Raw genomic sequence first — 24056 nt, forward strand, 5'->3', positions numbered from 1 at the left:
TTTGATTAATATAATAAAATTATTACATCGATTTTGATGATATTTGATTAGGCGAACCAAATACCTAATCTTAATTATTTTTATTTTTTTGCTAAGCAGTCTTAATTATTTCATATATATACAATTGTTTAACCAGCTTTTGGACCAAATTGAACTCATAGTTGACTTAGGAATGATATTCCAATCTATACTTTTAATTTTCGAAGTTTGAAAATATATAATTTTGAATCATGCTTAATCGTTAAAAATATATAATAAAGATCAATTTTAATTAATCCAGTGACTAATTATATAATTCAAACTTTAATCAATTTGTCAAGTTACAGGAATTAATTAGTGAGTAATCGAAACTTGAATTAAAATTAATCAATAAAGATACAGAACAAGTATTAATTGAATTAATCGATAATTAATTGAATGATTAATTATATAATTCAAAATTTAATTAATTCATGAAGTTACGAAAGATGGATTAATTAATGATTAATGGAGATCAATCACTCATTTTTAAAACAGGGTCTAAATGTTACTATTGAAACAATCCAACCAAAATATACGGTCCCTTGCATAATAACCAACTCAAAACAGCAATCAATAATTTCCACACCAAATACCAACTACCAAGAATTGAATTTCCAAACACCGTTTACGCACTCTAACACATCTTAACATATCTTATTATCTTTCTTTAGGAAAAAAAGTATTCATGCATAGATAGCATAATTTGAGTCAATGGTTTCATCAATCACCCTCAAACACAACACAGGGTGATTGACTGATTTCATAGTGCATGATAAGTGTTTGATAATTTGTTTATTAAAATTGTTCTACTAGTGTCTTGGAGGGTCAAGATGGGCAAGAAGCGAGTTTTGTTGCCAGCAGAGGAAGTTGAGGTCACTGCTCAGAAATATGAGTTTCAGCAGATCAAAGGTCCATTCCTTCTTCATAATTCTATGCCATTTATGTATTTGTATCATGGGTTTTGGTTTCATGTTGTTTCTTTGTGTGTTGCAGCTCCACACTTGACTGGGTTTATGCTCAAGTTGTTTGTTAAGTTACTCGAAGCTCCTGTCATTGGTCCTCTTATTGCTGATCATTTGAAGAAGCAGAATCAGATTAACGAGGTACCCGTATAGTTTGTCTTTATTTCTTGCTTTTACGATGTTAATACAGTTCAATTGTGTTTATTGATGTGTTTAGATTGTCTGATTTATTTTTTGGCGGTACCATGTTTTATGGATTCAAGTAATGTTTAAATATGTGTTGCTACAAACTTGATGAAATGGTATACAAAAGAGTAAAGTACATTATGTGAATGATCCCTTGTAATGTCGAAGTTCACAAGTAGGTTTGTTTTATCTTATTTCAAGACATTTTTTGTCCAATTCACACTTTGTCGACTATACTTGTATAGTATATGATTGCTACAACCCAAAAATGTAATTATTGAAATGAGAATTGGATGCAGAAGTTTTTAAATATTGTTGGGCAAAATATGCATAAATGGAACCAAATGTGAACTCTAGTATATAGCAAATGGTAGTTGAAAGTCAGGTATTGCAAGTGGCATGTTGGCCAAAGTGCAAGCACCTGAAATGCACTTTACTCTATTTAAAATTATATACCCATTCTATCATGGATATACAATGCCGAGAATGAATGTGGCACTTGCATAGCACAACATAACTGATTCAATAAAGGGATTTATGTTTCTTTCCTGCAAGTAACTGTTTGAGTAATTGATAAGCATACTCTTGCAATTTTATTTTCTTTTACTTCTCCACAATTTGAAGTTGAATGTTATCATTCATAAAATAGGATAGGACTAATAAAAAAAACTGGTTTACAATTTACAGGTACTACGTAATACTGCGATACCAGAGACGCCCATGTTCAAACCTGAGTATCCCTTTCAAGGTCTACTTTTTACTCTTCATACATCTATGTTTGTTTCTTATTATTGATAGACGTTTCATTGTATTGAAAAAGAATTGTAATGTTCTATCATTAGGAACCTCTGATGCTATCAACTCTGTTATCATCTTCTATAAGAACATATAGAACTTTCGATTTTTCATCTAGTTATGCATCCAGTTCTATTGTCTTCTTGTTTCTAAAACATTAATATTCCAGGTTGAACAGTACTCTCTAAACTCAAGTTATTGAATCAAACTTTAATCAATTGTTTTTTATCATTGCAGTTTCTTGCCAAGGAGCTGAATACTTTAACTCTAGTAGACTTTCACTCACCCACCCAAAGCATATAGTATTCACTTGGGAAAAGTTGTACATGTGTTTTGCATAATTTGTTTGAGTGACCAATTCCCTGATGTGTAAAAGTAGAGATATCTGTTTTTAGGTTCACTAATCATTACACTTGTTAGATATAAGTATTGGGCTCCAGGTTGATCTTACCCGTAAATTCGATGATTATTTTTTTATTAATGGACTAAACAGATTACTACTAATTATATAAATGGCACAATCAAATATGAAATAAGCTTATTGCAATGTAAATTAAACAAACTGACTTCCAAGGTATAAGTGAAATATCTAGTGTATTTGCTTAAAATTGTGATTAAACATAACTTCCTTTATGATTTCTAATCAGAACCAGAAGTCGGTATAACTACTCTGGACAAATGTGTTACATCTGAAGACCGTGTTGAATTAGCCTTAAAGTGTCTTCCTCAGTATGATCCTTCTAGTACTTGGACGGGTGATATGTCTCCATTCCGCTACTGGAAAATCCGTGATTATGCATATGCCTACAGATCAAGGCTTGCAACTCCAGCCATTGTAAGTTCCCCATAGATTGGACAATCTTGTGAACCTTTTTTGAATGTTTTGAGAAGTTTAACCTGCCTTGAGTAGGTTGCAGAGAGAATTATCTCGGCTATTGAGGAGTTCAGCCATAAGATACCTCCAGCGCCAATGTTAATATCTTTTGACCCTGAGGACATAAGAAGGCAAGCTGAAGCATCCACACAAAGGTTTGAGAAAGGTATTGCTAACTTATTATATTTATAGTCTATAGTATATACATTACATGTAGTATAAAGCAGTGTTAGTAATATGGATTAAGGGTGTATAGACGTATAAACGTATTCCATGTGTTCTGCGGTGCAGGAAGTCCATTGTCAATCTTGGACGGGATCTTTATGGCTATTAAGGATGATATAGACTGTTTTCCTCACCCATCTAAAGGCAACATATTTTAATTTTATACCATTTACATTCAGTAAAAAACATACTGTTTACTTGATTAATAATGACAAACAGGTGGTTCCTCATGGTACCATGAGGTAAGATCCGTAAGAAAAGATGCAGTTTGTGTGTCAAGGTTGCGTGATTGTGGCGTTATCTTTGTTGGAAAGGCGAATATGCATGAAATGGGATGCGGTACTACTGGAAATAATCCCAATCACGGGCAAGTATACTTGACCTTTATAAGTATAAAATATTGAGAGAAATACAATGAATATTTTTTAAGCACATACATGCCTCCCACTCAACATCTATATCATATATTTTGATATCCACTTCCAATGTAGTTCGACAACTAGAATGACACACGAGAAAAGCTATCAAGATGTGGTAGCACATATACATAATTCTCGTCATCCACATTCCTCTTCTTCTTTTTTTTTTAAATCTTTATATTGCCTTCTATTCTGGGTATTGATTCCAATATATATTTGTAATTTGGATTACTTATATAATTTATAACTAGTCAAGTTCCCTATATTGGTGTGGCTGATCTATATGTGGGAGTTTGAAGGTCCTTTGCAATCTTCATGTTTAAGCATCTAGCCCACTTACTGTTTTAGGTGTCCATGTACAGTCCTGCATGAAATTATCGAGTGCTTAATGATTTCTTTGCTTTAAAGTAGCTTGACCTGTTTTTAGATAAGTGGTTCTGGTGGCCTTTCTGTTAAAATATGTAAATGAGGATAAAAAAATTTAAGTAATTAGCCTTAATTGCTAAAAAGAAGATATTCACAAATTGAATTAGAAATTATTTTTAATTAATGGATACCTAAAAGTTTAGAATGTATCTTCCCAACCTTTTCTACAGTGTCTTTGAGCAGGATTGTAGATGTCAAATATGCCTAGTTTGGTTTTCAGTTCTTCCACCATTAAGACCAAGTAATTGTTTCCTGAATGTCTGGTCTCTTTTAGTAAGTGGGGTAAAATATATAGTATACCATGTTCATTTTTCTGAATGTCCATTCTCTTTTAGTAAGTAAATAAAGAATTTGGTATACCATGTTCAGTTTTACATTTGAAAGAAGTGGTTGATCTTGACACGCTTGTTATTCTACAAGATTATTTATTACAACCTTATGATCCGCATATTTAGTCTTGGAAATTATTTTCAGAATTCCAAGTTCTTATTGCATCTCTTGAATCAAATATATGTTCCTTCACAAATTTCATGACACGATTCTGCTTCAGCATTGCTTTTCGCTACTACATGTTTTGGCTCCTACATGTAACCATATTTCCCATGATTTTATTTGCTACCCAGATATCTGTAGCCTTCCTCAAAACCTACAATATACAAGTCAAGAGAAACTATTCAATCCTTCTTTTTGTGGGAAGTCCAAACAGGGCCTGAATTTTTGTCTTTTTTTCCAGTGTCTTAGACTATGATAACAGCCAAAACTGCTTGTCTGTTGCTGATCTGTGTTTCTGAATACTGTTCCTATGGCAGAACTCATATTTTGTTGTGAGTGAAGAATAGATAAGCTTCCAACTAGTTTTTGGGACAACCACTTCTAGTTGTGGTAACTGGTCGTATTTAATTTATATATATATACAACTTGCATTGTCGTTGATTCCTGTTTATATCACCCAAGTACTTATGTTAGTACCACCTTACTATTATGTTTCTAGTTGTATACATAGTTACTGCAGTTCAAGTATATTAAAATTAAGAACCTTATTATTCTTGCAGCACGGCAAGAAACCCACATGCTCCAGATAGGTACACTGGTGGATCTTCCTCAGGGCCTGCAGCAATTGTAGCTTCTGGATTGTGTTCGGCTGCATTGGGAACTGATGGTGGAGGTTGTACAGAAGTCAATTATATATATACACGCCTTATGGATTATTTCTATTTTGTGACTGTGGTCCCTATTCTTAATAATAATTTATGTGGAAAGCAGGATCGGTCCGTATTCCTTCTTCTCTTTGTGGAGTAGTGGGCTTAAAATCTACATATAAGAGAACAAGCATGAAAGGGTAAGCCCCCGAACATGACTTCGTTAACAATATTTATTTACCTGGCTAATGATTTCCTGTATATCATGTTAATTCATGTCCTTTCAGGGCTACATGTGATATAGGGACTGTGGAAATTATTGGCCCTATTGCATCAACAGTTGAGGATGTTATGTTAGTGTAAGTGTTTTAGATTTGTATGTTTAGCTGAGAAGTATAGTTATTTGGTGTGTATATTCATCAACCATATCTCTCTAGGTAAAGTAACTTAATTAGTGTCATAATTCGATAATACAACACACATGACTAGGGGTGGCAATCGTTTCGTTTCGTATACTTTCGTTTCGTGTATTTTCGTCTTTCGTGTACTCAAAGGTGAAAGCCGTATCCGCCCGTTATTAATTTCGTGTACCTAATTTGAAACCTGTATCCGTTTCGAATCGTTTCGTGTATATTTCGTGTACTTTATATATAAATATATTAATATATTTTTTAATCAAAAAATGGATTTAATATATATTTTCCTTTATAAATTTATTAAATGTGAATGATATATATTATACTTGTATACAATTCTTTATAAATTTGTTAATGTATCTACAATATATATCCACACATACATATAAATATATACTTTATACTCAATTATATATTTAATATATCATTACATATATATAATAAATATAATCTACAAATATTTCGTGTACTTTCGTGTATTTCGTGTACCCCAAATGAAAACCCATATCCGACACGAAATCTATCGTGTAATTTCGTGTTCGTGTACTTTCGTGTTTCGTGTATCGAAAATCAAAACCCGTAACCATTTTTTTCGTGTCGTTTCGTTTCGTGTTAGCGTGTTACGTGTCAAATTGCCAGGCCTACACATGACTGCTTGCAGTATCTTTTGACTCATAAAAGAAATGTTACTTCGGATTTGTTTCTGCAGGTACTCAGTAATCTCTGAAACCGCTCCTGATAAAATCAGTTTGAACCCGGTAATTATGCTAACAACACTGTACATTGTCAAATTATGTGAAATCTTATTTGGGGCTATGAAATCTTAGACATGTATATATAATTTAAGACATATACACCTGAATTAAAATGAGAGGTAACTTGAAAATGACTGGTTCAAGTAGTATTAAAAGGATAGTGATAGGCATCTTACGAAAAATGGTCTTCAATTCTTATTTAAATAAAAAAATACTGTTCCTTGAGCAACACAAGTAGTTTGCTATGTCAGTGTTGTGTGTCTCCAATACTTTAATTAGTCAACCTCTATAAATATTGATCCTCATACCCGCATGGGTAGTGCCTCTGACTGTGAACCATCATGTACAAGATGAAATAATATATAAATGCTCTGAATTTGGATCAATTAAAAAAATATGCATTTTATAATACTGATTAAAATATAGCAGATAATTCTAATTTCAGAGCTTGGTAATAAAAGTAGTCTATCCAAAAAGTGTGAATGTCAAATATGTGTTCTTTGATAATGAGAAAAAGTAACTCACACTAATTTCGAAATAGTTTGTTATAAACTTAACTCTTAATTTGTTATAACTCTTCATTATCTCAAACTAGTCAGAGCATCTAGTTGCCTTTGTATTGGCTTGTATATATGCTCATTTTGTTCAGGATGCTTGAATGGCTCGTATGATTATTTTATCTTCATATGACTGGTTGCATTTTTATCTCATCATAATATCATTTTCTGCTATATCTTGCAGTATGTAACTTCTTTACCACAGTTATCAACACATGAGAGTTCTAATGCTTTAGGATCACTGAGATTAGGGAAATACACAGAGGTGATAATACCTATCTAACTCTTAGTAGATTAAGCTCAACTTCAGTCATTTCATCTTCACTGTATATTCATAACGACTCTATGGCTGTCACAGTGGTTTAATGATGTATTCTCACCTGAAATCTCTGGAAAATGTGATGACATTCTTGATATGCTCTCGAAGACATATGGATGCGAAGTAAGTATATATATGATTTATGATCTGTACTCTCATAATTTTTGGTAAGATCTTCCTCAGCAAGAGTCTATGTCCTGTTCAGTTTTGTTTACGGATTCAAAGAACAACTTCGTATATAGGCATTGTTAAGTTCCTGCTTGACTGCTATGTTTTAGGGAATATTAATTCTTTATTTAATATTTTAACAAAACATCCATGTTTGTTCAAGAACTAATACCAAACCCCATAGCCAATATAGAAATTTTTGGTTACTTCTGGAAATATGGGAATGATAATAAGAATCTTGAAACAGATTGTCGTAGCGAAATAAACATGATATTAATATCGGATAAACAGCAGCATCGGCAAAAATTGGTTACAACCTATGGAGAAATCAAACAAACCCAAACAGAATTTTGGCTTATACATGCTCATTTAGTGCTAAAATAAAGTTACGTAGTTTTGGTAATTGTTATTAATTTTGACAGAAGTGAATGATTATTTGATTATTGTGTTCAACAAATTTTCAGCATCAATATTAATATATTATGATGTTTGGAAGCAATATATAAATATTTGTTGCCAATTGCCAACTGCAGAATAAATAACTGAATTCCTAATTGTCTAATACTTCTTCGGAATACAACCATTATGCATAACAGAGAACGAAAATCTGAAAATCCTATACAACTTTCAAACTACAGTTTCTAATTCGCAATTAGCTATATAGTTCTTAATAAAAAACTGATAGTAAGCTCCATATGTAACCAGCTATGCTCCTATGTGCGACATTATATGCATGTTTACTACACCTCCAATACACAAGTAGAGTTGAATGGCATAATTAAGACCTTATTCATGTGGGAAAGCGGATGCCGTGAAAAATGTATTTAATCTCTAACAAGTGTCATATATTTCTGTTTGAAGACTGTAGATATCGTAATACCAGAGTTAAACCATATGCGCATAGCTCACCTTGTCACGTTTGGTTCTGAGACAGCATCTGCTTTATCCCCGGAATTTGAAGATGGGTAAGTTTTGCATTTGCGGATATCTTCAAAGTTTTGTTTCTTATTTATATAACGAAAGTTCATATTACACTTTTAAAAGACACGATCTATAAAAAAATATGTCCTCTTATATGCAGGAATAGCATAAAATTTACCCATGACACTCGCATCAATCTTGCACTTTTTCGGTCCTTCACTGCTTCAGAATATGTTGCTGCGCAACGTCTGAGGTAAAATGATGGTGTTAGTTCTTCAATAGTGCAGAATATAATTGTTCTATATTGCAGCAAGTGTAGCAAGTCTATCTGACAACTAAGTGAGCAAATGGAAATGTTCTACATCCTATATATTGTTGTATCTTTAAGAAGTATATTGAACTACAGATGTGGGTTTGTATTGATGCAACGTCTTTTTGTGGTTGATAAAGTGGCATAGTCGTTCACACTTTGAAATCTTATGTATTTTGTTGTAGCTTTGTATCTGTATGTTTAATGTGCTAAATATGCTGCAGGCAAAGAATGATGTATTATCACATGGAGATTTTTAAGAAGGTTGATGTCATAGTGACTCCAACCACTGGGTAATACAAGCTAAGTTTATTTATCAATAATAATATAATACATTTGCAAGTCATGTCAGCTATGCTGTTTGGCACAGTAGTTTCTCGTTTCACACACTTACTACAATATGTAAAAAAAAATTGGAGCATGTATATTTCATATTGCATTCTTTCACCTTAATTACTGTAATTTCCATTTGGGATTTTGCCTTTTAGTTAACCTTTAAATATTGTAGCCATCTTGTTTTATTAGTGACACTGCACTGGCTAAACTTATAATTTCCCTTTTGTCAGTATGACAGCACCTGTGATACCTCCTGCTGCTCTTGATTTTGGGGAAACGGATTTGCAAGTTGCAAGTAAGTAATTATTTTTCTGCTAAAGTCATCATCAACTATTTCGTTAAAAAAATAATTAGCGTCGAACTACAATACTACCAATGGCAATGTAATTTAGTCCAACAGCAAATGCATGTATTCAGTTCTGAAGTCTTACCATGATAATTAAATCTTTACACTTAATAACACTGCAAGCATTCTTTCTACTATGACATGCAATTATTTAACCGAAGAAAGTGATATCAGGGCCTCATATCTTGAAAATCGAGTGAATTTAAGATGCTTCTTTGTGGTCTAGTATATACTTGTCCATAATTATTTTGGATTAATGATCATTATGTAAACTGCAATTTTCATATTTTATTCTTCCTTCTAAAAGCAAGGACAAAAAAGGTCTTGTATAAACTGTTTATATCTAGATAACTGCAACTAATGCGCACTCTTCTCAAATTATACTAGTAAAACCACTGTCTTTGATCACAAGATCTTACAATATTACTGTAGCTAAAAATAAAAATAATAAAATCGAAATAGGTATCATTTGTGCATTGTATCAGTTTAATAGCTTGTAGTTTCTTCTAGACTGGTTATGCATATTTTCGTCCAGGTAATCTCATGCGGTTTGTCTTGGCCCCAAATCTTCTTGGACTCCCAGCGATCTCTATCCCTGTAAGTTATATCATTGCTTTAAATTAGCAGTTTTGTTCCCTTTAAACAAAATTGGACAGTATTATGCATACTTGCCCCATCTTTTTTTTGAAGAAGGGAAGACATATTTAGTATAGTTTTATAAATATAGCTCAGTATCTTGTAACCTGTTCTGGATTTGGGTTCTCCATCTAAAGACATTATACGCATTTCACATTACAATACTAAATAGAATTTTATATGATGTCTAGTCTTTTCTATGTTGTTTTACATTAGTGTAGTAAAGTTTATTGCACAGTCAAAGTCAGGTGGTCATCATTGAAACACCTAGTATAGTTTTATTTTAAATATAGTTTAGTATAGTTTTATTTTAAATATAGCTCAGTATCTTGTAACTTGTTCTGGATTCGGGTTCTCCATCTAAAGACATTATGCGCATTTCACATTACAATACTAAATAGAATTTTATATGATGTCTAGTCTTTTCTATGTTGTTTTACATTAGTGTAGTAAAGTTTATTGCACAATCAAAGTAAGGTGGTCATCATCGAAGCACCTACACACTCCTAGGGCTAGAGGGGATGAGTTAAGGTTTGTATGCATAATACCCCCTCCCAGACCTTCTAAGAGTAATATCACTGAGTATCATTTGAGGTCTGCTTTACACTATATTTCAATTTTTACAAGGTAATGAAACCTGAGGGACCGAGAAAGTTATCTTATTATTCTCAAGGGTAGCTTGATATATATGATCTTCAAGCTTGAAAATTCGCAAAGTCACAGAAGAGTTTTTTTTCCCCAATGCAATGGGTTCACTGAGGATGAGACAATTTGGGGAGAAAGGAGCTCCGGAAGCTTAATTTCTTCAGTTTCAAGTTTAATTACTATGGGAATAAATCAATTTAATAGTCTGTGAAGAAGGCACTATTAGCTTATACTCTTGGTTACAATATTTCTTCGCATAACTGACTGTGAATAACAACTTATACCTATTTCTTTATCTTTTTTTTCTTAAAGACGGTAAACTCTTCTGTTTTTGTATTTTGTTAATCGTAATTTGTTTTCTCATATTTCTCCTCAGGTTGGATATGACAAGCAAGGGCTTCCAATAGGTTTGCAACTGATTGGTCGTCCCTGGGCAGAAGCTACAATTTTGCGCCTTGCTGCTGCGGTAGAGGTATTTCTTATTGTTTTTTTGAACATTCATCTATATATGGTGGCTATAACATTAAATCTGGACTGGAGTGTGTTGCTTTTGTGAGGTATATTTCTTCTGCAAGCTAATGCTATTGTCTTGTTGCATTATCTTCAGGAACTCTCTGCTACCCGGAAGAAACCTCAATCTTATTATGATGTTCTCAAGGGAAACTAAATATTAACTGGTTCTACTAAAATCCTAGGACATGTTTATTATCGGTGAAAAATTTGTGTTCTTTGAAGATGTTACACAACTATGATGAATCACCTAAAGTTTAAACAGTGTTGTGTGTGCTCTCAATGTAATAAGATAACTTCCCGTGCTATATAAAAACTGTTCCGAGTGTGACCCTATATTATGAGTCGGTTAAAATCAAAAATAACCTGCAACTAATTTTTTTAAGTGAGAAATTAGTTTGAGATATTTTTTTTCGGTAATTTTTTTGAACTTTTTGAGAAAATTTACCATAAGGCATAAGCTATCTATAAATCACTTTTATTTTTATTATTATATTTTTAATAATATAAATCATTAATTAGTCAAAATTATTTGAATAAACATGTTAAGCTTCGAGTTTATCACATTAAGTCATATTAAATCAAATCACAATTTTAATCTCGACCAAATGGCTTCCTAATCTGCTCGCCGGGCTCCTGTCTAGCAGTGATCTAGGTTCCCAACTTTTTGACTCGAAAAGACGTTACAGGCTCGCAGGAGTTATCCATGATCTATTCTGCTAATCCCTCCAGCGGTGACGCCCAGTTTTTTAATTTTTTATCGTTACTTTTCTATAAACTAGGTCCTCCTATTTTTTATTTACAGAAGTAAACTTAATATGCATGTAATCAACTTGTAATATTTTGGTTAAGATATAATTAAAACTTATGGAATACTATTTCTTAATTTACATACATTTAAAGATAAAAATAAATTATTTTTCATAATTTAAGAACATTACAGAACAATATGATCGTGATTTAAAATATACTAATTCAAATAATTCAACAAATTTTGTAGAATTTTAAGAGGCGCTTTACCGGTCAATTTATAGTTAATGATATTTTTGTCAAAAACAAATCCAGACAGTTTTTTCAATATAATTTTTGTATGGAATATTTGAGCTTTTGTTAGGTTTCAATAGAATAGATTCGGGATTTTGAACTGAACTTAAATATATTGAGCTTTTGAGTTTTGTCTGTCTAAAATAAGAGCTTGAATATTATGACTCGGCATGGACAAGCGTATCCGAGACATTGAAGAATATCCATAAAGGCTTTTCGGGAATCGGTCGGATCCCAAACAATTTAGTCAATCTGCAGCTTGGTACTGTTTGACTCGTCTCAGTTCATTGACACCCCGTACAGGAGCCAAATTTCTGTGATTTCTCTTTTTTTCTCATCTGTATTGACAATACGTTCAAGTCCATTGATATCCCTTTTTGATTCTTTTGGTTAGTGACGTGCACATGTTCCTCTCCAAGTATTCTATATGTACATTTTATTAATATATTATATGTTCTTATATCATCTTTTGGCCTTGAAGTTATCTGCAAAGAACACCTCTTGGAGGAGGTCAATGTTCTTGTTTATAGTCTTTGCTAGATGGCTTGCAGACGCACTGATGAATACATGGGTACTGAAAAATTGTATCCGGATCTTAGTGAAACTGTGTGTCTTTTTGTAAGATATTTACTTTCCTGCACATTGTATTTCTGGAGAAGCATGAAGCAGAGTTCAAGTTCTCATCCAATCTAAAAAACTATTTTACTAATGTAATATGAAGGTGACAGGGTAGAATTTTGTCTACGCTGCTGTATGTAGCTATGTGAAATTTTGCATTCACAATGTCAGGAAATAGTGTTTCTTCAATACAAGGGGACACTGTGACTTGTCTTAGAAGGATCTACTCTACACTTTTCTGTAACTTAGTAGTATAAAACTCGCAAATGAAATACATGTTCTCAAAGGCAATCTAATATTATTTACCATGCTATGAAACACTGTTCCAAGTCTCAGACTATATTTACCATGATTAGAAGCTACTGTACATAGTTGTAATTTGAGACATGAACCTAAAGGTTTCATTATGGATTTCAGACATTGAAACCAATGTTACAACATTTCAGCTATGTCTCAAATTCGGTTATTCAGTACGGTTTTCGGTTCGGTTAACCGAAAACCGTACTGAATAACCGAATTTTTTTCGGTTCGGTTAACCGAATTATATAATTCGGTTCGGTTTTCCATAGTGAAAATTTTGAAATTCGGTTTTTTGGTTATTCGGTTATTAACCACGGTTAACCGAAAAACCGATCGGTTAACCGAATTTTCAAGATTTAATTAATATATTATTAGTATTAATATTATATACATATCAGTTATTTACTTTTTATAGTTGTTATATGATAAAGTGTCAATCCTGTAGCTTCAGACCTTCATAAGCTTCATCTGCAATTCACTCTTCAGCAGTTTCATTTAATCATTTGTCATTCACTCTGCTTAGATTTACCAATGGACAAAGCAAAGCATGAGAAAGAGAAACTTAGCTTCTGGCTCTGGCTGATGTCCGTGAGTTTACATAAAAGCATAAGAGATCACCTAATATTTGCTTAGTTTTGGACAAATGAATTACTTTAATAAATCTGGATGTAACATGAATTCATATCAAAGCTGCAGTAGATATTAGCAGGGAAATAGTTTAAAATTCGGTTTTTAATTTCGGTTTTCGGTAATAACCAAAATAATAATTTCGGTTTCGGTTACAAACCGAAAGAATTTCGGTTCGGTTTTCGGTAGTTAATTTTTGTTTATTTCGGTTTCGGTTAACCGAAAAAAAGTTCGGTTTCGGTTAACCGAATACTCACCCCTAACACAATCACCAAAGGTCTTTGCCAACGCCAGAAGGCCCAGGCCTGGACACCATTTCGACATTGTGCCCCGTGTGCCATTCAAGTTCATTATGAGAACAGGCAACATCAATGTAATATGTAGTGCAATTTTAGTGGATATAACTGCATGAAAATTAAATGTATTCCAAGTCGGACCATAAATTTGGGTGCAAAGTCTACCATAATATGCAATCTTTAAGCAGTAGCATATTACCGATCATAGGCATGCACACAGCCAATATCGTGTTACTCTCTGAGTTGCTAAATATATATATGTGCGTCTTAAATGATGAAGTGGTGTACTATGCTAAAAGGAATGTGTACAAGGTCCCTGTGCAATGGCTAATCTCCCTGAAACTTACTTGATAGTTGCCGACACCTCCCTTTTTGACATTAAAATCTACCCCCAAAAGAATTGCCTCCACCTCCATTGTTCACATCCATCCTCTCAGGATTATGAAACTCAGAATAACCAGGCCTGCTGCTTACACCTGGTTGCGTACCACCCAAAATATGAGGGTTTTCAGTCGAAGGTAGAGCCTGAATTGCCCTTCTTTGCAGAACACCCTCTCTACTACTCCCGGAGCCTACAAAAGTATCAACTAAAATGTTTAAAATACCTCACAGATTGCACCACTAGGGAAAGTTAAATCAAGACCAATTTTTGTTTAAAAGAATTTTTTTCCCATTGAAACACGTGAAACCGTACAGGTTGGAGATCCTAAACCATAATCAGAGAACTGTTTCAGTTCTAAAGCTCCATATATCTTTTATACAAGAAAAAAGATGGTCCGTGGCATACAAAGAGATACACATACACTAGGGTCCACTCACTTTAGGACATAATATATTCTTAAAACAAATTCATAAAAACTAGCAAACATAAATCAGGCAGCTGTTGCAACCACCGTAAATCTTAGTTGCATAAACATGCAACTATATTCTGCATCAAAGTGGAAGAACCTTTAACTGTGTGATTAATGCTTTTCCACATGCAAATCTTTAATGTGCTCAACATAAAGAAACTATGATTAGCAGATGCAAACAATATCTCAACAGACAGCTATTTCATTCACATGAACGCAGAATAAGTAGTGAAATGCAAAATGACAATCAAGCAGTTGTAACAAATATTCAATATCTAATAATTTACCTCTAAAAGGACACACACATCAGATAACAATTTTAACCGAAAAACAAGAGAAGGAGAATGGTCATACCATTCTGCATGTATAAGCCTTCGCTCCATCCAGGCGAACTTTTACTAGCACTTTGATTCCATGTTTGCTCAAAAGTAGCAAGATCATCTGACAGCAATAAGAACTTATTATTTATTCGGAATATAAAACAGTGAGAACAGTAAGTATATTAAGTAGTAATAGTAAAAAACCTTTCTCCAGATTGTGCAAAATCTGCATGGTATCGACATTACCATCTGACTGTAGGTTCCTTGCAACAGTATGGCCCTGCAATGACCCAATTTTCTCAGGATTACAAATAATCAAAACAGGGGTAAACAAGAGGTTATATATATAACATGACACTGGGACAGTGAACAATCAAAAACAAAGAGTTGCCATCTACTTTGTCATTAATTGCCCTAGAGAGCCTATGAGCAGCTCGACCAGTCGTAAAATCAGCTTCTTTGCTCTCATCGATCATTAACTGCAAATTTTAAACATGCACCATGTAATAGCCAGTAGCAACAAATAACCGGTCAGGTGAATATAAAGCTCAAAAGTATACTTACTCCATCAGTCCCTCTTCTCAACGTTCTGGATTTAGTATAGTATGTTCCATTTGAACCACCATGCATAACAGTCGAGCTGTGAAAAGTAAAGCTCTGACTGCTATGACTTCCACTCAATTGTGCATTATTCACACTATTAGACTTATTGCAGAAAAGCATTTGCCTTTTGTTCATTCCTGAATCACAAAACATCAGTTTAGACATTGACCTGTTAGCATTAAAAGACAGTAATTAGAATCATCAGATGTGCACAAACACACTAACCATCTGTTTGATAGTCTTGATCCTCAGCATAAGCCTCTTTTCTTCGCCTATCATGCTTTCTAGGGTTATCATTTTTCTCCATGAGGTCATCAATTTCCTTCTCATCATCAGAGCTCAACTCTTCAATAATTGGCCCCTTAGATCCGTTTTTCTCCTCTTGGTCGTCCATTTCCTTCTCATCATCAGAGTTCAACTCTTCTATAATCGGTCCCTTGGACCTGTTCATTTGGGAAGACTTTACGTCGATGAACTCAGGTGCTTGCACGTTCATTGCAGAAATTTCAGTACCAAAACCAAATGGAAGAGGTGAACTGGAAAAAGGGTTATTCCCAATAGGGAAGTTAGTTGGACCTGTGTTCATGAATGGATGCCCCCCAAAGTGGAAATTAGGCAGATGGGCATGGTTAAAGGGACTTTCATCTATAGGAAAATGAGGCATAGGAGCAGGCATAACTGGACTTCTACCCATATGGACACCAGGCAGAGGTGTATTCATTAAAGGAACCCTGCCAGGTAAGCCAAATGGATCTGTAAAGAAAGGGTGATCAAAAGGGTCATGTGCCCCAAACACCCCAGGAACTGGAATCTGGCGACCCCTAGGGCCATCAAAACCTGCAAAAGGAGCACCAGTTTCGGAACGTGGATCCCAGTGTCCCCTTCTTCCATTCATTTTCTTTGTTGCTTAACTAGAATACTATAAACAAACGGAAAACATTAAATACCCACTCTATAACACATTGGAAGTTTATTACTAATTGTTACTCCCTCCGTGCCTTTGGATTGTTAAAACTTTTTTTGCATTGCTTGACACTCATTTTAAGACGTACATAAAAAATAATTCCATAATTTATTTTTGAAATTTTGTTTTTCTGAATAAAAGTTTGAAAATTAAATTTTTATTCAGAAGAAAAAAAAAGTTAAAATAATTAATAAAGCTATATTATATTGGTACCTTAAAATATGTGCCGAACCATCTCTCAAAAATGTTAACAATCCAAAGGACGGAGGGAGTACTATATAGGAAACTTTTGTAAATATAATATTATGTAGGAATGAAAACTATAAACCATAATCAGCTTGCAAGTCAGAAGTACTTCGTTCAGATAAACATTATTACAATATATCCATGAAGAGAAAACTCCAAAACTTCTGCACATTAGTAGTTTGGTAATCTAAAATTCTATTTTTTGATGACTGCATAAAAATAACAGGCATTCGATAAAAATTGTTTAAATGGTTAATGATTAAAAAACACAAAAAGTGCCTGGATCATTAAATCTTATAATTTCATCCGAAAAAATCATTTTTTTAACCGTTCCAAGTTGACCATTCATATTTAACAGCTGAATTACACCTCTTTCTGAATTTGAAACCCATAACCCTAAACTATTACGAAATTCACCAACATTTACACAAGAATCTACAAATTGGAATACCAATATATCTAGATAAGAATTTCTATCGCTGAAAGAGGATTGCCTTTGAGAGGGAAAAAGTTCATCCATGAAGTACCTGAGTGTTCTTAATGTTTGGCTATATAAAGTTGCATTTTACATAATTGCATAAGGTAACAAAGCTTTCCTAGAATCACAATAATCAACTAGTATTAACTATCAAAAAGTTTCTTCAGTCATGTCTGCACTTTTCAGCATCAAAAGTACAGAAGAGAGTTCACAGGAAATAAATCTTTCTTAAAATGGTAAATTTTGCTGTATTAAAAGGTGCATAAAAAGTTAGCACTGGTATATATATGCATATATTCACTATAAACCCAGCTAATACCATCTACTCAGAAAAAGACACTTACTGCCGATACTGTATTAATTAACATATAATAATTACGAAAACGGATTTAAAACACCGGTTGTGACAGAGTTAGATTTCATCAAACAAAAATTATCAATTATCTCCCAGTATAGCAGTACAAGTCAAAGTATATCTAATACAATTAATTGCTGGTAACCACATAAATATACACATACAAAATATGAAGTCATTAGGATTATATTTTCTTCTGGTTACAAGTATATGATGTATTACCTGAACTAAAAAAATCACATCCTTTCAAATGATAAAGTACTTTAACATGCTCAACATATGTAATATATCAAATTTTACCTATTTATATATAAATTAAAAACAGCGACATACAATCAAGACGAGGAGCGAATTCTCAATGAGATTCAACTTAACTATAAAAAGAAAACTGTGAATATCTTAACAAAATATCTTATAACCCGCTTGAGGACAACATGATGCACGATTTCTCATCAAAAATCCATAAACGGTTTGTTATTCACGCTTACTACATTCTAATATATGAATAAACATCAAAACTTAAATCATTTCCAATTCAGCAATTCTCTCAAAAATAAAACAGTAATGCTATGTTTAGTAACTCAAAATTCATAAACGGTTTGTTATTCACGCTTACTACATTGGAATGGCTGTGCATACTCCAGGTGGATCGAGCCACCACAAAAGAAGATTTCAGTGACTGTTATTCAGAAAAGTGTTGAAATAGATGAATGACATCAAAATTAGGCATTCATTGCAGTTGAGCAGAACATATAAAAAGCATGCCGAAAAAATAAGGAAAATCAAAGCTATTGTCAAGTTGTGCACATTGATGACGATGAATTTGACGGTGAAAAGTTGGCTATGGTTAATAATTTCTGCAAGAGTAGGCTGTAGAATCTAGGTGAAGTTTGCTTTGGTTTGTTTGTATCCATATCCTCTAAAACTGACAACAACAAATAATCAACACAGCGTATTTCACTAAAACCAATTACATGGATAAACAACCGATACAACCCAATTTACGCACCCATAACATATCCCCAACAAGGCATTTCACTAACAAGAGCATCTAATACATGGCCACCTAAATAGAGATATAAAAATCGAAATGTATATGTCAAAATAAAAATTTAACAATCAATGACAACTGATTATCATAAACATCGATTTACTTAAACTAAAACTTTGAATTGAGGTAAACAAATAGATGATCACGCACATATACAAGTACCAAAAGAGTATATGATCGTCAAATAAAAGCGGTAAAAATTGTAAATTGAAACATACATGAAGTAATAATACCTGTGACCCGATCCCCGAAAGACTAGAAGAAAATCATGTATCGGTTCGAATCGAGAAAATCGGGGAGAGAAATGTATAGGGCTTTGAAAAGGCGACAACGATAGTATGAGGGTTTTTACACAACTACAATATGTCTGGTTTTATTAAAGGGTGGGCTTGGGGCCGTTTGTTTTAGCACAAAAGAATCGAATTTTTGTTTAAATTAAAAAAGTGGTGTCAAAATATGTGTTATTTCTTCGTCAAAAAATATGTGTTATTTTGACTTTTCTCTCATATTTTAAGATGTAGAAAAAATAAATTTTTATATATTATTTTTCAAATTTTCTTTTTTTGAATAAAAGTTTAACATCTATATTTTTATTCAGAAAATGAAAATTTGAAAAATAACGTGTAGATGTGTTTTTTTTCCCACCTTAAATTACGTGCAAAAAGTAAAAACGCCACTTATTTTGGAACAGAGAGAGTAAAATATTTGCAAAAGAATTAGAAACTCTGAGAGGATAGCTAGTATTCCGAATTTCTTAAAAGTGCTTCTTGCTTCTACTCATTCACACAAATGGGCGAGAAAAGTAGAATCAAGAAGCAATTTTTGCTTTTTGCTAAACAAACCGAGGCAAAAACATATCACAAATTTGCACTTGAGAACATCTCCAACGGGCTCTCTAAACAAGCTCTTAATTTCAAATTTAGAAAACCAAGACAAAAATGAGAGCTCCAATGGACTCCTGTAAACTCTTTAAAAAGTTAAGAACTCATCATCTCTCCTTTTAAAAAAAATTAAGAGTATATGATAAAAAAATTACGACACTTTTCCCATAAAGGTTTCATATAAATAATATATTTCTTCTCTTCAGTTTATGGTGATATATTTTTTCACCGCTATCTTTTTATTTATTCTTTTCCTCTTGAATTAATACCTTTAAAGTTATTCAATTTTACTCAAAGATGTGAATCAAAGATGTATTTATCAAAACTAAAACTCCCTTTGTCCCTCTCAGTATTTACACTTGAGAGGGACACGGAGACCAAGGCAGCTTATATTTGAGTTGTTTAATATTGCAAGTCAAGAGATCAACACATACTTAAATAAAGATTATTGTAACTTTATGGGGGGAAACAAAATAATGCAGCCCGCCTAAATACAAATGGATTTACCAAATCTGTCTACATAGTACATAAACAATTTTACACAATAATTTTACACAACTTTACACAACAGCTTTTCACAGACTATTTTACACAGGTGATTCTCAAAATTACAATCAACATCACAATTTTATCTCAGTCAGCAATGACAGCAGTACCCAACATTCCAGACTTAAATGAAGATCCACATATGATTCTGTCATTCCAGATTTAAATGAATATCCAAGCATGATTCCATATTTAAATGAATATCCAAGCAGCTTTGATTCTGGTACCTTTCTTAACACTTCAGTTGCTGCCTCCATAATGAACACTGAAAAAGGAAAAAGATTGACATCCACCTAATTACTCGCAATACAAGCAAACTCTTTCATTCCAATAAACTAAGATACCAAATGTAACACCCCACTTATACAATAGGGCCAAACAATTTAACAAGTCTAAATTCGTTAAGAAATATAATAGTTTAGCGAACTAAAAATCATAATGAATGCTAAAGTCTCAAACTCCATGGTGATAAATCCAACAAAGTCTTAAAACAATATGAATATAAGTCTCCAAGGTCTGGTTAGCCCCTAACAAAGAAAGCAACTAAAGATGGGTGTCACTCAATCACGATCCCCGCTACCCCTGATTACCTGCGGAAAGGAAACAAACGAGAGTGAGCCAATGCCCAGTACGAATATAAAAATAATGTAGGTGCAAGGAGTATCAATAATCTCGAAACAATGATTTAAAATAAATTGGTACAAATAAGTACCTCAAGCCACAATAATCGAGATAAACAATGAACTATAAATAAGACTCAATGATGAATAGATGACACAATTTGGGTCTCTTACACCAAACTGTACTTGCTCACTCCAATCACCGAGCAAATACAGAACAATGATTTCTTCTTCGGATATCCACAAGAAGAAATAAAGAATGTATAAAACATTCCACAAAACCAGGGGAGAAACTAGGGGGGACCGAAGGGAGCCCCGGTCCCCGCCAACTTCGAAATAACCGTAAAATTTTAATATAAAAATTTAAAATTTTTTATGATTTCTATTTTCGGTCCCCCCTAAATATAAAAAAAAAATGAAAATGAAAATTGGGTAAACAAATTTTATTAATTTTGTTAAATATATATCTAATCTAACCCATATTATTTTTGATGTATTATATATAATTATTTATTAGCTAATAAAACAAACATAACATGTAAATTGTAAATTGTAAAGTAAGATAGCAGGGAGGGGGGGGGAGGGGGAACGACTAACACATTAAGAAAAAACAGAACACTGACTTGTCTGCTTTAAACCCCCAAAACCAAAATCCCCAATTTACAAATTACAATCCCTAGTTTTATCAGTAACATGAGCAAGAGAAAAGAAATCACGTCTTATTTTCAACCCAAGAGAAGCAACCTATCTTTGAAAGTGAAGCACAACCTATTCCTACTGCTGCCTCAGTTAGAGTCACTGGAGATGGAGATCATGGAGTCGAGCCTCAGATTTTTGGCGGGGCAAACAACAACTCCGAGCAACATGATGTTAATAGAGGTACTAACTCTGATAATATTGATGAAAGTATTGATTTTAATTCATTGATACGTGATCCTGGTTTGCGGAAACAAATTGAGACTTATGACCCAAATAAAAAAGATTTAATTAGGAGGGCATATATTGATCTTGGTCCATATCAACCTGTGCAAGTCTATCCTTTCTCGGGTCCAGAACATCATCCCCGTCGATTTCAAAAATGTTGGTTTCAGAAATTTCCTTGGTTAGAGTACTCACCAGAAAAAGATGCAGCATACTGTTTTTATTGTTTTCTTTTTGCTAAAAATCCATTAGGAAGGTGTGGTTCCAATACATTTACTGTTAAGGGGTTTAACACTTGGAGGAAAGTAAATAATGGAAAAGATTGTGCTTTTAGATGTCATGTTGGGAAAGGAGATGGTTCTAATTCAGCTCATAATTTTGCGGCCAAATGTTATTATAATCTCAAAAATCAGCCATGTCACTTGGAGAAGATAGTAGAGAAACAAAGTGCAGAAGAAATTAAACGAAATCGAATGCGTCTTAAAACATCAATTGATGCAATCAAGTGGTTGACATTCCAAGCTTGTGCATTCAGAGGGCATGATGAAAGATGCAACTCAAAGAATCAAGGTAATTTTCTTGAGATGCTAAAGCTTTTGGCTTCTTACAGTCCTGAGGTAAAAGAAATTATTTTAGACAAAGCCCCAAAAAATGCCAAATACACTTCACCAAAAATCCAAAAAGAGCTTTTACATGTTTTTGCCAGGAAAGTGCAAAGTTTAATTCGTGAAGAGATCGATAATGCTAAATATTGTTTGATTGTGGATGAATCTAGAGATATCTCTAAAAGAGAGCAAATGGCCATCGTTGTTAGGTTTGTTGATAAGAATGGCTATGTGAGGGAGCGTTTCTTGGATTTAGTCCATGTTAAAGATACAACATCTTTAACATTGAAAACAGAAATATGTGCTATTTTGTCTCATCAGAATCTTAGTGTCCAGAACATAAGAGGCCAGGGATACGACGGCGCCAGTAATATGCATGGTGAGTGGAACGGGCTGCAAGCACTATTTCTTAAAGAATGCCCGTATGCCTATTACATTCATTGCCTGGCACACCAGTTGCAGTTAGCACTTGTGGCTGCAACCAGAGAAGTACCTCAGATTCACACTTTCTTTCAAAATCTGGTGTTTGTTATCAATGCAGTTACTAGTTCTTGTAAACAGCATGATGAGTTGCAAGCTAATCAAATTGCTGAAATTGAGCATTTAAAGGAAATTGAAGAGATTCAAACGGGTAAAGGTCTCAATCAAATTGGAACATTGCAACGTCCTGGGGATACTAGATGGAGTTCGCATTTAACTGCTATATGTAGTTTGATCAGAATGTATGGTGCCACTCGCTCAGTTTTGATTGATGTTGCTGCTCAAGGGACAACTTTTGCTCAAAGAGGTGATGCTTTAAGTGCTATTAAAATGTTGATGTCTTATGAATTTGTATTTATCTTACATGTGGTCAAGGAGATAATGGCTATTACTGATCTACTTTGTCGAGCATTACAACAAAAGTCTCAGGATATTTTAAATGCTATGCATCTGGTTTCCACTACAAAGTTGCTGATTCAAAAATTGAGAAGTGATGGTTGGGAGAGTCTTTTAGAGAACGTGAAATCATTCTGTGAGCGATATACTATAGAGATTCCGGACATGAATGTTCCTTACTTTGATGTGCTTAAATCTCTCCGTCGGCAAGGAAAACAAAAGCAAATGGTGACAACGGAACATCATTACAAAGTAGAAATCTTTACTGCTGCCATAGACCAACAATTGCAGGAGTTAAACAATAGGTTCAGCGAGCAAACGACAGAGCTTCTAATTCTGAGTACATCACTAAATCCTAGGGATTGTTACAAATCTTTCAATATAGAGAACATTTGCAAGCTAGCTGAAAATTTTTATTCAGAAGATTTTTTGGGAGATGAAAAAATTCACTTAAGGTATGAACTACAACATTATGGCTTAGATGTTCCTGTTCATCCAGATTTGAAGAATTTGTCTACTCTTGGAGATTTATGTCATGGATTGGTAACCACCGGCAAAGCTGACATGTATCCATTAGTTGATAGACTATTGAGGCTTGTCTTGACTCTTCCGGCATCTACGGCAACATCTGAACGGGCTTTTTCAGCTATGAAAATTGTGAAAACAAGCCTTCGGAATCGTATGGAAGATGAGTTTCTTAGAGATTATTTGTTGCTATATATTGAAAAGGAGATTGCCGAGACCATTTCTACTGACGAGATTATTGATTCATTTTATTCAATCAAAGAAAGGCGCGCGCATCTCAAATAAACCGGTATGTTTTCTACTTTAATCAATTTGGTCCCCCCCATATTTGAATCCTGGTTCTGCCCCTGCACAAAACAATAA

The 24056-nt window shown here is 33.6% G+C and overlaps 3 protein-coding genes across 3 annotated transcripts; 2 read left to right on the plus strand and 1 right to left on the minus strand.

The window, feature by feature from the left end:
- The first annotated feature begins 539 nt into the window (after positions 1 to 539).
- On the plus strand, positions 540 to 11302 carry LOC108210179 (fatty acid amide hydrolase). The gene is made up of 20 exons (XM_017381458.2): positions 540 to 930; positions 1015 to 1124; positions 1857 to 1917; positions 2612 to 2799; positions 2875 to 3004; positions 3130 to 3207; positions 3283 to 3430; positions 4961 to 5073; positions 5172 to 5247; positions 5335 to 5406; positions 6173 to 6221; positions 6960 to 7040; positions 7134 to 7217; positions 8124 to 8227; positions 8344 to 8436; positions 8718 to 8786; positions 9060 to 9124; positions 9711 to 9772; positions 10833 to 10928; positions 11064 to 11302. Exons 1-20 carry the CDS (start codon positions 852 to 854, stop codon positions 11121 to 11123), a joined length of 1818 nt encoding a protein of 605 aa, XP_017236947.1. The 5' UTR covers positions 540 to 851; the 3' UTR covers positions 11124 to 11302.
- Positions 11303 to 13960: 2658 nt separating this feature from the next.
- LOC108208343 (uncharacterized) lies at positions 13961 to 19062 on the minus strand. Its single transcript, XM_017378868.2, has 7 exons — positions 18953 to 19062; positions 15851 to 16544; positions 15587 to 15762; positions 15421 to 15501; positions 15227 to 15302; positions 15057 to 15143; positions 13961 to 14423 (listed from the first exon to the last, which is right to left on the minus strand). The coding sequence occupies exons 2-7, from the start codon at positions 16518 to 16520 to the stop codon at positions 14230 to 14232; spliced, it is 1284 nt and encodes a 427-aa protein (XP_017234357.2). The 5' UTR covers positions 16521 to 16544; positions 18953 to 19062; the 3' UTR covers positions 13961 to 14229.
- Positions 19063 to 20695: 1633 nt separating this feature from the next.
- Positions 20696 to 23978, plus strand: LOC108208287 (uncharacterized). The gene is made up of 2 exons (XM_017378806.2): positions 20696 to 20774; positions 21556 to 23978. The coding sequence occupies exons 1-2, from the start codon at positions 20696 to 20698 to the stop codon at positions 23976 to 23978; spliced, it is 2502 nt and encodes an 833-aa protein (XP_017234295.2).
- The last annotated feature ends 78 nt before the right edge of the window (positions 23979 to 24056 follow it).

Source organism: Daucus carota, chromosome 2 (assembly GCF_001625215.2).
Source record: "Daucus carota subsp. sativus chromosome 2, DH1 v3.0, whole genome shotgun sequence".
NCBI classification, from domain to species: Eukaryota; Viridiplantae; Streptophyta; class Magnoliopsida; order Apiales; family Apiaceae; genus Daucus; species Daucus carota.

Excerpts from the sequence above, each read along its gene's own strand:
- LOC108210179 (XM_017381458.2), top strand. The coding sequence starts at position 852 with ATGGGCAAGAAGCGAGTTTTGTTGCCAGCAGAGGAAGTTGAGGTCACT. Across the intron at positions 3,208-3,282 it reads TTTTCCTCACCCATCTAAAG|GTGGTTCCTCATGGTACCAT; the intron begins GCAACATATTTT and ends AATGACAAACAG. Across the intron at positions 9,125-9,710 it reads AACGGATTTGCAAGTTGCAA|GTAATCTCATGCGGTTTGTC; the intron begins GTAAGTAATTAT and ends ATTTTCGTCCAG.
- LOC108208343 (XM_017378868.2), bottom strand. The coding sequence starts at position 16,520 with ATGAATGGAAGAAGGGGACACTGGGATCCACGTTCCGAAACTGGTGCT. Across the intron at positions 15,303-15,420 it reads CTAGGGCAATTAATGACAAA|GGCCATACTGTTGCAAGGAA; the intron begins GTAGATGGCAAC and ends GGGTCATTGCAG. Across the intron at positions 14,424-15,056 it reads AGGCTTATACATGCAGAATG|GCTCCGGGAGTAGTAGAGAG; the intron begins GTATGACCATTC and ends ATACTTTTGTAG.
- LOC108208287 (XM_017378806.2), top strand. The coding sequence starts at position 20,696 with ATGGGTGTCACTCAATCACGATCCCCGCTACCCCTGATTACCTGCGGA. Across the intron at positions 20,775-21,555 it reads CGAGAGTGAGCCAATGCCCA|TTAGAGTCACTGGAGATGGA; the intron begins GTACGAATATAA and ends CTGCTGCCTCAG.